We start from the raw sequence: 14,703 nt of genomic DNA, 5'->3' as shown, positions 1-14,703 counted from the left end.
TAACGGAAGTGTACCTGTGAAGGGTGAGTTCTGTCAGATGTCTTTTATTCACAGGATTTTGCTCAAAGTTTCAAAAAAAATGTTTTTAATAATAATTGGCCAGAAAACTTTTTGAGGGGGAGGTACTGCGTGGGGACATACGGAACCTCATATGAGCAATACCGAAGGTGCTATGGCTAATAGCAGCTGTTAGCAATTGGGTTTTTGGAGAAAGGTAAAATCCTTTCAAACTGTGACTGTCAATCTTCCTTTATGGAAAAAAAAAAAAAAAAGTTCATCTCTTGGGTGCTCAGAAAGGATCGTGAAAGGGACCATTACGAAATAAAGTGCGACTTCGATGTCCCAGCAACCCCAGCCTAACTGCAAAGGCAGAGATTGAGACTACTGGAGACGTTAAGAACTGAAATGGCGCTTCATAGAATCTAGCCTCACTTATTAGAAGAACTGAAGTGACTTTCCCAAATAGTAACTAGTTACCTTCCCTGTTTATTAGTGAGTGACCTAGAAAAGGGCTTCCAGCTCGCAGTCTACCGCTCTTTCCCATACCACGGCTCTTATAAAACGGCTTTCCTTCTTGCTGAGCATTTCCTCTCTCGGCTGTTGTAGTTCCTGGAAGAGGAAACAATTTCTAGGTAGCATTTAAATGACCACAGCGCTTAATTCAGCGCTTGGCTTGCAGGAAAAGCTTAATGCTTTCCCAGACCCCCCTGCCGCCTAAAACAACCATGGACTAGAAGCAAGAAACTTGCAGCATTCTTGCAGAGCGCAGGCGCAGGACGGAGAAGGCTTGTCCTCTCTGAGTTGCCGTAGGGGCTAGGTGGCTTGGCCTCGTCACCCCACCCCCTTCCACGTCAGCCAAGGACTGTGCGGAGCAGCGGCTGCTGCTGCGGGTTGGAGCCGGAGTCCACGGTCCCACCGTTGCCGTAGCTGCCGCGCTTTGGAGCCAGGTAGCCGGCCAAAAGCCCCCAATGCCGGAGGCGTGCTGGGCTGGGCTGAATCGGAGGAACTGGCTCTCCAGCGGGAAGATGCGGAAGGGGAGCGACTAGGCCGCTCGCGTCTGGGCCTGACAAAGTGCAACGGGGGGCTGGGAAGCCCTGGGCCGGACGCCCCTTCCTGGTCTTGCGTACTGGCCGGGGGTCTAATCCCTTCCAGGGCCCCGGGGCTCACCATTCCGGGCCGGGGGCTGCTTTGCTGGAGGAAGGGAAGGGGGTGGGGGTGCAGCGCACTGATTGACCCATCGACGCACAGTCGTATCCACCCATGAACGCGAGAAAACGTTTTAAGGTTTTTAGCTGAGTATTCGTGCACAGGATCTCTTAACTTGAGCAGTTCAGATTATGTATTACGTTTAAAAATCATTGTTCTGTTACAAGATTGGGCGGGACTGGGGGACTGTCACTGTATTGTGGGCCTTAGCAGTACTGCATTCTCAAGCCCTGGGCGGGGTTGTGGGGTGGGAGGTAATATACCTAAGACCGAGGCAGACAAGCGTGTCTTTTATTATATTAGGCATTATTTTTATGGGACACAGTTTAAATTGACCCTACTCATTAGCCAAACTGAATGAAATTTAGACAGTAAAGATCACGATAGTTACTGGTTGTGTTTTTGGTTTTGGTTTTTTTACTTGTAATGATGTCCCTGTATTTTTCTAGATTTTCTGGCACCTATCATCCTTCAGTCTTCTATCGAGGTTTGATTATATCAGGAAACCATGACGGCTGCCGAGAACGTGTGCTATACGTTAATTAACGTGCCCATGGATTCAGAACCACCATCTGAAATTAGCTTAAAAAATGATCTAGGTAAACTCTGATAATAGTTTGAAAAGTAAATGGAGAAAAAATGAAAATAAAAAGCTCATTTCCATTCCAAGTTTCTTTGTAATTAGAAGTACTTAATTTTTGTCTAAATACTATATTTTAGGATCTCTTCAGTGGAACTTTGGTCTTATTAAAAATAAAAACTTGGGGCGCCTGGGTGGCTCAGTTGGTTAAGCTTCTGCCTTCCGCTCAGGTCATGATCCCAGGTCCTGGGATTGAGCCCCACTTCAGGCTCCCTGCTCAGTGGGGAGTCTGCTGCTCCTTCTGTCCCTCCCCTCCACTCATGCTCTCTCTGGCTCTCTCTCTCTCAAATAAATAAATAAAAACTAGAAAAAGAAAAAAGAAAACTTGTTACATTTAGACTTGCAATATTGGTTTTTGGAAATAAAACAACATTTCAGCTTAGTAAGGTTAAAGAAATATAATAGTTAGATATTCCTCAAAATAACATAACGGCTTATATAGTTTACTATGTTATGCTTAAGTGTAGCTGACAGTTTTCTGTAGGTAACGGGTTGAGAATGTGTATTTGAATGTCTCAGTTCCTTTGTGCACTTAACTTCATATTATTTAGCTTGTAAAACCAAAAGAACTTTGTTCTTTGGGTTTGCCACCTATTGAACTAATGAAGTCAACCCTGGAATACACGTGTGTTTTCCAGAAAGTGTTAAGCTTTTAGAGTATTTGAGAAGAAAACAAGTATATTTCTGGATTTTAAAAGTATATACTCTGTATCCTTTCTGTGAGTAATTCTGTGAAAAACATTTTTTTTCAGAGTAATGCACATTCCAAAATAATGATTCTTGTTTCATTGAATTACTAAAAATAAGTTTAACTTAAACTGGCAACTACTATTTAAAACAAAGAACAGCGAAAATTATGCTTCAGATCTTGAAAGTATCTTTTAGAAGGTAGTTTGCCATTTGAAAGGAGACAATATTTTACTTGCCTATTCCCACCTCTTAGTCAGCAGTAATGGAATATCTCTTGACTTTAGGCTACCTAATACTAGGTTTCTACTAAGATTTGTTTTTAGAGAAAGAAAAAGAAACGTTTCTTTATGGCACTTAACCCTATACCCCTATATACAAAAGCCACAGATAGTTCTTTTTTTTTTTTTCATGTTTATGTATGATAGAATGGAATGCACATTAATGAATAAACTTTCATAACTATATTTTTTCTTATAATTTAAAAGTTTTCGGGCACTTGGCTGGCTCAGTGGGTAGAGCATGCACTCTTGATTTCAGGATCTTAAGTTCAAGCCTGGTGTTGGGCATAGAGCTTACTTAAAAAAAAAAGTTTTCACTTTTAGACCCCAAAATACTTAAGGCTACAGCTGGGAAGATAAAGAACAAAACCATAATTGTAACAATACCTTTTTCTTAATTACAGCTGCCTTAAGTGTCCTCCCTCTACCAAGAAATAAGTAATCTCAAATCCCAACTTTTATGTGTATTTTTTTACTGTATCTCGAAAGAATTGCGATGAGAAAAAGTTTAGAAGTAGTTTCCAATTTGAGTAACAAATCCTTTTTTGTTTGTGACATATTTACTTTACCTATACTTTTAGTCACTGGACATGAGTTCTGATGACTACATTACCTGGAGTAGGAAGTACTTGGTAGATTTTGGCAAATTGAATTAATATTTGAAATTTTCCATATTTTTAGTAGTGCTCATGGAAGAGAAGTTCTGAAAATTTTGAAGATGTAGGAAAAAATCCTTCACCTCAGTTTGAATTGTTGGAATAAATGGAAATTGGGGCTAAGGGGGCTTGAATTATAAATGGTACAGATTTTTGACAAGTTTTCTATGAAACTTCTAAAACTTTTTAACTTGTAGTTACAAGTGGAGCTTTATCCTGCTAAACCCTTAGGATTTGCTAATTTGGGAATAGTAGTCAAAAACTGGAACAAAAGAAGACATCGGCATTATAATGATACAGTTTTATGCCTTTTGGACTTTGTGTCCTTAATGCTATCAAACAGATTAGGGGGAGAAAAAACTTTTTTTTTTTTTTATAAATATATTCAGAAAGGAAGCTCAGAACAAAGATAAGAAAACCTGTTTAGGCTCAGCAAATACAACTTCAGCCACTTAAAACTTTGCCTAATCTGTCTTATTATAGTTATTGCTATCGACTGCTGTCACCTTTCCTGATGCTTTGTGTTTGTTATCCTCCCAGACTTAAAAACTGAAGGTTTGCACAGATTGGTAGTTCATCATTTTACAGTTGTTGTTGCTGTTGTTTTTTAAGATTTTATATATTTATTTGAGAGAGAGAGAGAACATGTGCACAAGTAGGGGGAAGGGTGTGGGAGGAAAAGCAGACTCCTGGTGGAGCAGGGAGCCAGATGCATGGATTGATCCCAGGACTCTGGAATCTTGACCTGAGTCAAGGCAGACGCTTAACTAGCTGAGCCACCCCGGCACCCCCAGTTGTTTCTTTATTTGGTATGGCAATACCAATTTTTTTTTCATATGTGGTAGGAGATATAATACTCTGAATCAGGGAGAGATGCATGAGAAGGCGATGTGTTTTAAACAGAAATGTTGACCCTTGTGGAATAAATTTGGGAAGAACCCTTACCATGTTCTCAGTTGAACACAAATTGAGAACCTGAGAATATTCTCTATTCTGCAACATGTGAAAATATCATACCAAGCTAGTAAAAGATATATACCCTTTGGGGGCTAGAAAGAGATTTTGATTTACCTATTACAATTCTTCCAAAGCTTAAATCCTTTCTGTAACTACCAGCTGGCCGTTCACAGTCTCTTGTCTCTTTGGCAATAACAAGGAACTCTTCATTTGATAGCCACTTAGCTTTAATTGTTGGAAATGTATTCCTAGTTCTATTTCTCATGATAACTCTAAGATTATTAAAAACTTCATCATCCCTCTTTGTCCTCCCCTCTCCTAGATATTTGTTTATTTTTGTGATCTAAGCAGTTGTAGTGGTGTGCTTGCCTCTTACATTCCTGCCTTTGAATTTTGGACACAAATATTTTTACCATTAATTCTTCAGTATGCAGTGATAATGATGAAATTATAGATTGTTTTGCTTAAAATAGTTTTTAGTGTAAATTGCTTTAAGCTAAGTAACAGTAAACTAGAATCTTAAGTGTCATCCATCATTCTAAATAATAGCTACCCATCTACTACATTTTAATTTTCTTCCAGTTTTTTAGGTGATTTCTTAAGAAAGATTATGAAGTTTTGTAGTCTGTTCTATTTTTAGTATATGTGCTGCTGAAGCGAGCACTGAAGCTTTGTAGTCTGTATGGATTTTGGATTTAGTGTATTAGTTCCTAGCCTTTTTGAGTTTGAAGATCTGATGTTAAAAAAATGCCACTGATCCTTCTTCCCCTCATGATAGTGGCTGTAACTTCGATTGAGGAGATACACGACTGACTAAAAGCTATGTTGAATTCAGAAGCGCTTATTCTAACAGCATCTATTTACACTTTGAAAAATAGCTACTGTGTGTTTGAGACATGCATCATGTGGTATGCCTACAGATTCATGGCTTCTGCATTAACTGCATGGGTTAGGGGCCAGAGATCTAATCCAGTGCCTTCATGTTCTATGTAAAGTATCATGAGGTTCAGAGATAAATGACTTGTGTAAAGTCATTCAGCTTGTTCGTGGCAGAGCTAGGTTGAGAACCCTTGTCACTTCCTTTAGTGCCTTTATTACCATTACTGCTGATAAAGTAATAAGGGAAATGTTTTATTTTGTGAATTGTAAAATTATCTGAGGAATTTTCCTTTGAAATGATTGTGGTTTTTTTTGTTTTGTTTTGTTTTGTTTTTTTGAATCAGAAAAAGGAGATGTGAAGTCAAAGACTGAAGCTTTGAAGAAAGTAATCATTATGATTCTGAATGGTGAGAAGCTTCCTGGACTTCTAATGACCATCATCCGTTTTGTGCTACCTCTTCAGGATCATACCATCAAAAAATTACTTCTGGTATTTTGGGAAATTGTTCCTAAAACAACTCCAGATGGGAGACTTTTACATGAAATGATCCTTGTATGTGATGCATACAGAAAGGTAAACCAAACCATGGTTATTTCTGAATATTGCTTTGATTTAAGTTGTAAAATTGGTGTAATGGGATTTGTTTTAATTTTTAAAATTAAATCTTAGATAAGATCTAAGTTATCGATAATTGCAACTGAAGTTGTAAAAAGTTATTGTAAAAAGTTTTATTGTTATTTCTTTGCACATTTTACATGCATTTTTATGTTACTAATAAAAAAACCCAGTGACACTTAGAATATGAGACATTGGTGTGATAATTAAAAATTTTTGACAGGAATCCGAAGGAAATTTTCTGATAATTTAGATCTTTTTCCACAAACCTACTTTCTTATTTTTTTCCATGGGAAATTTTGCACTTAATTGTGTGTTGTTTTGTAAAATGCTGGAACTCAACATTTTGTATTTAAATTTTATCAGGATCTTCAGCATCCTAATGAATTTATTCGAGGATCCACTCTTCGTTTTCTTTGCAAACTGAAAGAAGCAGAATTGCTAGAACCTTTAATGCCAGCTATCCGTGCTTGTTTGGAGCACCGACACAGCTATGTTAGAAGAAATGCTGTTTTGGCCATCTATACAATCTATAGGTAAATAAAGATACTCCTGTGGCTTCGTTTTGTGAGGATTATTTAGTCTTTCAGACTAGAGGTTCCACAGCACTTCCTTGCAGATTGTATGTAGCTTGCAGATAATGTTTTGTTTGACCTGAATGATATTTTTTTTCTTATTATTATTTTGTCAACATTGAAAAGATCTGGCAACCCTGGGTCCTAGTTTCTGCATGACAACACTATGCTGAAGTTAACAGTAGCTCCCTTTAAATAAGTTGTACACTTTCCAGTTTACAGCGCCTATCATTCTCAATTGTAGTACTTCAGCCCATTTAATTAGTTAACTTGCTTAGTCCCTATAGGTTTTGAGGTTTTTTTTTTTTTTTTTTTAAAGATTTTATTTATTTATTCGACAGAGATAGAGACAGCCAGCGAGAGAGGGAACACAAGCAGGGGGAGTGGGAGAGGAAGAAGCAGGCTCATGCGGAAGAGCCTGATGTGGGGCTCGATCCCATAATGCCGGGATCACGCCCTGAGCCAAAGGCAGGCGCTTAACCTCTGTGCCACCCAGGCGCCCCAGGTTTTGAGGTTTGACCCTGTTTTTGAATTCCCTTTATGTGGAATATGGGTCTTGTCTTTTTACCCTCGGAAGCCTTAAGGAGGAAACTTTTTAATGAGAAAGGTTGCAGTTCTCAACTGATTCCTGTTCTTGGAAAGCTGAAGATTTGGGGCTTTAAAAATGATTCAGAGAACCAGTTAGATAAGGCTAGAATACTTGGTTTTTATAATCGCCGGTGTCAGTCCATTTAGACATAGGATGTACACTTTTATAAATATCTTTGTACTTTAAGAGTTGATTGTTCTATTTCACAGTTCTCTTATTGTTATATTAGATTTTGTTATCTGTTGGGAAAGTGGTATTCTGGTTAATAATGTAGAGTTCTTAGAAAGTTATCATACAGACTACACAAATTTAAGAACTTAAACTAGACTGCATACACAAAAATTATGACATTTATAAGACAGTGGGAAATTTGAACACTGTATATGATGATATTAAGGAATTTTAAGTTTTTTAAGGTATGATAATGGTATTATGATTTGTTTTAAAAAGAAAGAATCCTCAATTATAATATGCCAATATATTTATAGAAGAAGTGGTAAGTGGTCTGGGATCTGCTTCAAAATAGTATGGGAGGAGAAAAAGTGGGCAGGGGTATAGGTGAAACAAAATTGGCCATGAATTATCAATTGTTGAAGTCAGGTGACGGTTTTTAAGCTGGTGTTCATTATTCTGTAACTACAAATACTTAAAAATTTCCTGTATAGGAAGTAAGTTAGCAAGTAAGTGAATATGTAAATATAATGCATAATTAATACAACTCAAAGGACTATTTTTACTCCTGATAATTCTTAATGAAGAATCTTTTAGTACCTTGAGATTGTTATCATGAGCATTGATATTATATTCCTAAAGTGTATGCAAGACAATTATTAGAGATATTCTAGTGAAAGATAGCATGTGGAAGAGGTCAGCTTTTTCTTTATTAAACTAGAAAACATATAATTTAATAATTTAATAGGTGAAGATGTAAGTTTATGATTCCTACCGACAGTTCTAAATGACTTAAGGTTTCAAAAAGCAAAACAATTGACAGTGTTATAAAGCTTGATAAAGATTAATTTTAGTAATGTCCAGGGAGTTACTAAAATAACGAAGTAGGTTTTTATTAAATATGAATTTTACCTGTTTTATTTCAAGGAATTTTGAACATCTTATACCTGATGCTCCTGAACTGATACATGATTTTCTGGTGAATGAGAAGGATGCAAGTTGCAAAAGGAATGCATTTATGATGCTAATTCATGCAGATCAGGTGAAGTACTTTTCCAAAAATTTATTTATTTATTTATTTGACAGAGAGAGACAGCGGGAGATGGAACATAAGCAGGGCGAGTGGGAGAGGGAGAAGCTTCCCTCTGAGCAGGGAGCCTGACTTGGGCCTCGATCCCAGGACCCTGGGAACATGACCTGAACCCAAGGCAGACGTTTAACGACTGAGCCATCCAGGTGCCCCTGGAGTACTTTTTAAAAAATACTTTTATGACTGTGTTCAAATGAGAATTAAAAGTATTTACATAGGTCTAGTCAAGTTTTTAGTCAGTGATTTTATTTATAGTACAAGTGTTTGTATATTTTGGATTTTTTTAGATTTTTGAACTTAATTTGTATAAGATATTTTTTTCTTAATCCTTCTCAAGACAGTTGCTTATGTATATACTTTATTTTTAGTAAACATCTGAGAGATATTTATTAATAGCCACTTGACAGTTTTTCCAGATTGAAATTATTATGGCTGTCTACAGCCATACCACCCTGAATGCACCTGATCTCATCTGAAATTATTATGGCCATTTTTTGTAACATTCTCTTTCGGGGTTTAAACCTGTTTTTCCTTCTGTTGGTATAGATATAAAATTGTTTAATAGAGAAAAGTAGTAGCTTTGTATAGGGTTCACCTTGAGCCATGTCTGTGAAAGAAGCACGGTCTTCAGTGTAGATGTGTATCCTTACTAGGCTCGTCAAATTTCATAAGCTGTTGTCAACTCTACATCCCGCTCTGCTGGTACTTAAAGTGTATGGATCAGCTGGAAGGGTTAGCAGTGACTCTGCATGCTTTGGTGGCATCTAATTTGGAATTTTTGCTATCCAGAATTCTCAACATGTGGGAAATAATATGCGTGAAGACAAAGATATCGAATCTATCCGTATCCCTGAAATCTAGATGCTGTCATCTTATCTTTGTGAATAAGATTATAAGAAAGCTGCCTATTTGGGCCAGAATGTTTTGTCCTCTAGTACAGTTGGTTTTATTGACCTCTATATTTGGTGTTATGCTGTTTACCTAGAAGGGGGGCATAATCAGAAAAAGTTCAGTAAAATTTCCTGATACTTTTGCTGTAGAGATATTGTTGAGATCATAGTTTTCTGTATCAGCATTCAGTATATGAAAATCCTGAGATTTTTCTTTTAAGTCTTAGAAGTAGGAATAACCATAAGTACCTGGTTTGTTTTGATTGTATGGGTACCCTAAATCATGTAACATAGTGTTTTTCTCCTCAGTGTAGCTGCTAGAAAATTCAGACCCCAGATTTATGGCCCATTTGTAGGAAACGTATTGGATTTATTTCTTATATGTATGTGTTAACCTTGTTTTTTCCCCTTCATTTAATTTTTCTTTGCCCTGATTTCATTTGTTCTATATTCAGTTATGTGTGTTTTTTTAAGGTTGCATTGATTAAGTCCTTTTATTAAATGAGATGGAATTTGATAAATATATTTTTATTTTGTTAGGATCGAGCTTTGGATTACCTAAGTACTTGCATTGATCAAGTTCAAACATTTGGAGACATTCTTCAATTGGTTATTGTTGAACTAATTTATAAGGTAAGACTAATCGATAGTGGGTAAAATACACTAAGAGTTTTAGACAAAGTTAAGTTGTCTCTTTCTGGAATGTTGCTTAATTGCTGGGATAATATGTTTTAGTAGTAGAAATATTTTATAGCACAGTCTTTTTTTTCTTTTTCCTTTGGTTTATTCTGTTTTCCAAGCACTTCCAATTTTTCTAACCTCCTTAAAGAATTGTGTCAATGGCTTGACCCAGTACAGCAGCACAGAAATCATCATGCATTGTTCAGTAACTGAATAGATTATGAATCAGGCTTTGGAATAAAATTCAAGATCTTTTCTTGAGTACACACCAGACTACTTTGGTAATCTAAAAACAAATCAGAAAAGCTTTAAATATTTTCTGTCTTCCCTGTTTGTAAAAGAATAGAGACACTTTAAGTATGTCAATATGACATTGTCAGCCATTGGCCAATAGAAAGTTTAAAACTAGATAAGAGATTTGGGTTTTAAAATGAAGTGCTTTATTGGCAACATTTAAATTTGATATATTATTTGAAAGAATTGATTGCATCTTAATGTTCTGATAAAAGGTAAATAACATCCAATTTTGCTATTGATACCATTGGAGGCCAACAAAAATATTCATCAGGAATGCCTTTACTAAATAGGATAACATTGACAAAGTACCCCCAGCAGACATTGCTGATTACAGTTGTCTTTGATTCTGAAAGAAAAGGGCCCCTTTCAACACAAGGTACCAGTCATTTGGATTTGGCATTTAAGATGAAACCAGAATTATAAATATATAGTTCCTTTTAATTCATTGTATGGTTCCATTTAATTCATTGTATGCTCTCCAAAATAAGGATTCTCTGCTATTCAGAGACTTCTTTGTCTAGCAGGATCCAGATTATAGTGAGAGGGAATAGCTTTTGAGTCATGCCTGAATGAGAGAGATTTGGCTGTATATATTGGAGGAAAATCTGACATAAAAACCAACTTCAGAAAAGAAAAAATAGAGAATATTTGCTTCATAGGTAAAGGTATTAAAATATATTTAGGTAAGCATAGAAAATTTTAGTTGTCTTCACAGTATGGGATATGTTCCAAATAAATAAGTAGTAGTACTTAGAAAGGGGTTATCTTTCTTGCTCTAAGAACAGGTATTTTCCTTTTATTAGCTATTGAGATTGGTATCCATCATGTTTCGCTTTTTGACATAAGATCCAGAATAAAAATTTAGGACCAAATTAAATATCATATCACAGTACCCATGTTAATACACTTGGTCCTTGATTTTGTTACTTAAATTTTCTTGTTCTATTTCACTTGTGTGTAGTATGCATATCTTTTATTATAAACCATTTGAAAATCTTTTGTGAAAGAGAATATTATGATTGAATGAATAAGTGAATGAGTAACTGCAACAATTGCCTGAAGCAAAACCTATTTCTTCCTGAAATTATCAGTCACAGTTCTCATCTCATGTTGGCTGACATCTATAAAAAAATCTGTTTGAAAGCTAGTGTCCCTGAAGTCAGTTGAAACCTAAATGTTTTCTTCTCCAGGTCTGTCATGCTAATCCATCAGAAAGGGCTCGTTTCATTCGCTGCATCTATAACTTATTACAGTCATCTAGCCCAGCTGTAAAATATGAAGCTGCCGGAACATTAGTGACCCTCTCTAGTGCACCTACTGCAATCAAGGTATTGCTTATTTCTTTTGGTGCCACTTAGATGATAGATATGCTGTCTTAGCACTTACAATTTTTTTATTTTTTAAAAGGTTTATTTATTCACTTGAGAGAGAGAGGGAGCGAGAATGGGGGGGAGGGATGGGGCAGAGGGAGAGAGAGAGAGAGAGAATCTCAAGCAGATTCTGCAGGACGTGTGGAAGCCAAAGCAGGGCTTGATCCCGGAACCCCAAGTTCACGACTTGAGCCGAAACTGAGAGTCAGACACTTAACTGACTGAGCCACCCAGGCGCCCCAGTGGTTAATGATTTAGTGGCATTGCAGTTTACTCTGTGATTACATGGCTTTACATGGCATAGAAATAACAATTTATAAATGTTGTGAAATTATTGGATTCCTTATATAGGCCAATCTTTTTTTCTTCCTTCCTGCTTTCATACATATACATGGGGAGAAAGAGAAAGAATACTAATATTTCTAGTTTCTGGAGAATTACACTGGTATTTTAAGATCTCTCCCCATACTTTAATTACGTTAAAACTTAGATCTGGGAAAATGAATTTTGGATCCTACATGATGGATCCTAAAAAAGATTACAGTGCATATTTTCAATAATGGAATGTTAGTTTTCTCGTCTTTAATTTACTATATCAAAACTGCATGAGAAACCCCTAATATAGTCAGAGAATGAACAGTTCTATAAAGCCAGCTTGTATGAATAGGAGACTCAATTGCTTTATCTGCCAATACTTAGAAAAAATTTTTTAACTTTTATTTTAAAATAATTTTAGACTTACAGAACAACAAAACAGCAAAAGTTGTAAAAATAGGACAAAGTTCTAATTACCCTTCACTGGCTCCCATAATGTTTGTGTCTTGCGTAGCAATTGTATAATTGTCAAAATTAAGAAATTACGATTGGAACAATATTGTTAAGTAAACTATGGATGTTATTTGAATTCCACCAATTTCATTACTAATCTCCTTTTTTTCTACCAGGATTCAATCCAGGATTGCACATTGCATTTAGTTGTCATGTGTTAGTGTCTTGCAGTCTGTGCCACTGTCTCAGGCCTTTTCTTGTTTTTCATGACCTTAACACTTTTGAAGAATACTGGGTCAATTTGTTTATAAAATGTCCCTCAAATTGAGTTTGTCTAATGTTTTCTCATAGTTAGATTGAGGTTATGCATTTTGCGGAAGAATACCATGGAAGTGATGAACCTTTCTCAGAGTATTGTGTCAAGGAGTGTACATAATGTTGGAATACTATTAGTGATGGTAACCTTGATGAGTCAATTAAGGTGATGCCTGCCAGATTTCTCCACTGTTGAGCTATGATTTTTCCATTTGTAATCAGTAAATAACATGGGAAGATACTTTGAACTGCTAATATCCTTTTTCTCCTCAAACTTATACCAACTAATTTTAGCATTTCTGTACGCAGTTATTAATGTGATATTCTAATGGTGACTTTCTATTTCCCTCATTCTACATTTATTAACTGGATTTCTCCAAAGAAGAGCTGTACCTTTTCCTCCCACCCTCTCCCTTCTTTCTTTCTTCATATCAGTATGGCTATTTTATTCTGTGTATTATAATCATTATCATTACTTGTTTCATCGATAAAATTGTTCCAGTTTTGGCCGTTGGGAGGAGCTCTTTGAGGTTTGCTCCTTTGTCCTCTACTTTTAGTGAGTCAGGGTCGTTTTATAATCTTGATTTTTCTGTCCTGTAATGCAGGTGTGTTAGACTTTGCACCTAAACTAAAACATACTCAGTAGCTATATTTTGGGGGGATACTCTGTCTGCTTTTTTGCCTTGTTCCTTAGTTTCTTTTTTTTTTTTTTTTAAAGATTTTATTTATTTATTTTGACAGAGAGAGACAGCCAGCGAGAGAGGGAACACAAGCAGGGGGAGTGGGAGAGGAAGAAGCAGGCTCCCAGCGGAGGAGCCCGATGTGGGGCTCGATCCCATAACGCCGGGATCACGCCCTGAGCCGAAGGCAGACGCCTAACGACTGCGCCACCCAGGAGCCCTGTTCCTTAGTTTCAACCCTTAATTTTTGACCATTAGTATTTCTGCCTATAACAGCCCCTTTTCATCCTTTTAACTTGTGATTCTTCTTAACTTTTTTAAACTTGAGAAGAATGAGATTTATTAGAATTCAGGGAACTGAGGGACACATTCCTTTGGGAAAAATGCATAAACTTTCAGTGCAGGAGTAGTGAATGTATTTTGGCTTCTTTGGGGGCTTTTTTTTTTTTTTTTCCTTATTTTCAGATTCTGTGTTTAAGGGGGACGAATGTGTTCCTAAAATGTTTCTTTTTTATATAGGCTGCTGCTCAGTGTTACATTGATTTAATTATTAAGGAGAGTGACAACAACGTCAAGCTCATAGTTCTGGATCGATTGATAGAATTAAAAGAGCATCCCGCTCATGAACGAGTACTACAGGTAAATGTTATCTGAAAGAGAGAAATCCTAGATAAAATCTTTTTCAAATTCTGGTGACGCTCAAGCCTTGCTGTCTTGGTTAACTTAAATTCTTGGAGACTGGGCAGTTTAAATTTTTAGTCAACGAAGGTGTACCTCTTGAATACCATAGCCTTTTGGGGTATTGTCTTTGCCATAAAAATATTTCTAAGATGAATTAATATGTTATATCTTTTCTATTTGTACTGCATTTGCTATTCTTAACAACGGAGATACATTCATTTTAATTTGAATATAATTTATAGTTTTTGAAAAATACGCCAACCGATTGAGAAGAAAAGATGGTTGAATTCTGTGGAATTATCAGCATGCCTATGTAATCTGTGAGAATAATGATTGTTATAAAAATAAATCCCCATGACAGTTAAATTCAGTGCTATTCTGGATCAGAGCAGCAACAAAAATTTGCTATACAGGACATTATTGGGACAGTTGGAGAAATGTGAATTATAGATTATATATTAGGTAATGTCATTGTTACCAATGTTCTCTGAATTTGATCATTGTATTGTGGTTATATGAGTTTGTCCTTATTCTTGGGAAGTGTACACTAAAATGTTTAGGTGTAGCAAGAGTGGGCTAAACTATATGTGGCAAAATATTAACAACTGGTGAATATAAGTGAAAGTTATATAGGAAATAATTTTTAGAACATTTTTATCGGTGAAATTTTTTTA

The 14,703-nt window shown here is 36.2% G+C and overlaps 1 protein-coding gene across 2 annotated transcripts in view; it reads left to right on the top strand.

Moving 5' to 3' along the window:
* Window positions 1–369: 369 nt before the first annotated feature.
* The window catches only part of COPB1 (COPI coat complex subunit beta 1), a 35,574-nt gene continuing 21,240 nt past the window's right edge, over window positions 370–14,703 (top strand). Inside the window, exons 1-8 of one of the 2 annotated variants that reach the window (XM_026486789.4) lie at window positions 370–947; window positions 1,656–1,805; window positions 5,651–5,880; window positions 6,289–6,458; window positions 8,185–8,299; window positions 9,778–9,870; window positions 11,406–11,543; window positions 13,868–13,987. In XM_026486789.4, coding sequence (XP_026342574.1) covers window positions 1,715–1,805; window positions 5,651–5,880; window positions 6,289–6,458; window positions 8,185–8,299; window positions 9,778–9,870; window positions 11,406–11,543; window positions 13,868–13,987 — 957 coding nt within the window. In that variant the 5' untranslated portion in view covers window positions 370–947; window positions 1,656–1,714. The remainder of the gene's footprint in view (window positions 948–1,655; window positions 1,806–5,650; window positions 5,881–6,288; window positions 6,459–8,184; window positions 8,300–9,777; window positions 9,871–11,405; window positions 11,544–13,867; window positions 13,988–14,703) is intronic. The other variant, XM_057317498.1, reaches the window with a different exon arrangement.

This window comes from Ursus arctos, unplaced genomic scaffold (assembly GCF_023065955.2).
Source record: "Ursus arctos isolate Adak ecotype North America unplaced genomic scaffold, UrsArc2.0 scaffold_23, whole genome shotgun sequence".
Lineage (NCBI taxonomy): Eukaryota > Metazoa > Chordata > Mammalia > Carnivora > Ursidae > Ursus > Ursus arctos.
This window is presented reverse-complemented; position numbering and strand designations above follow the sequence as displayed.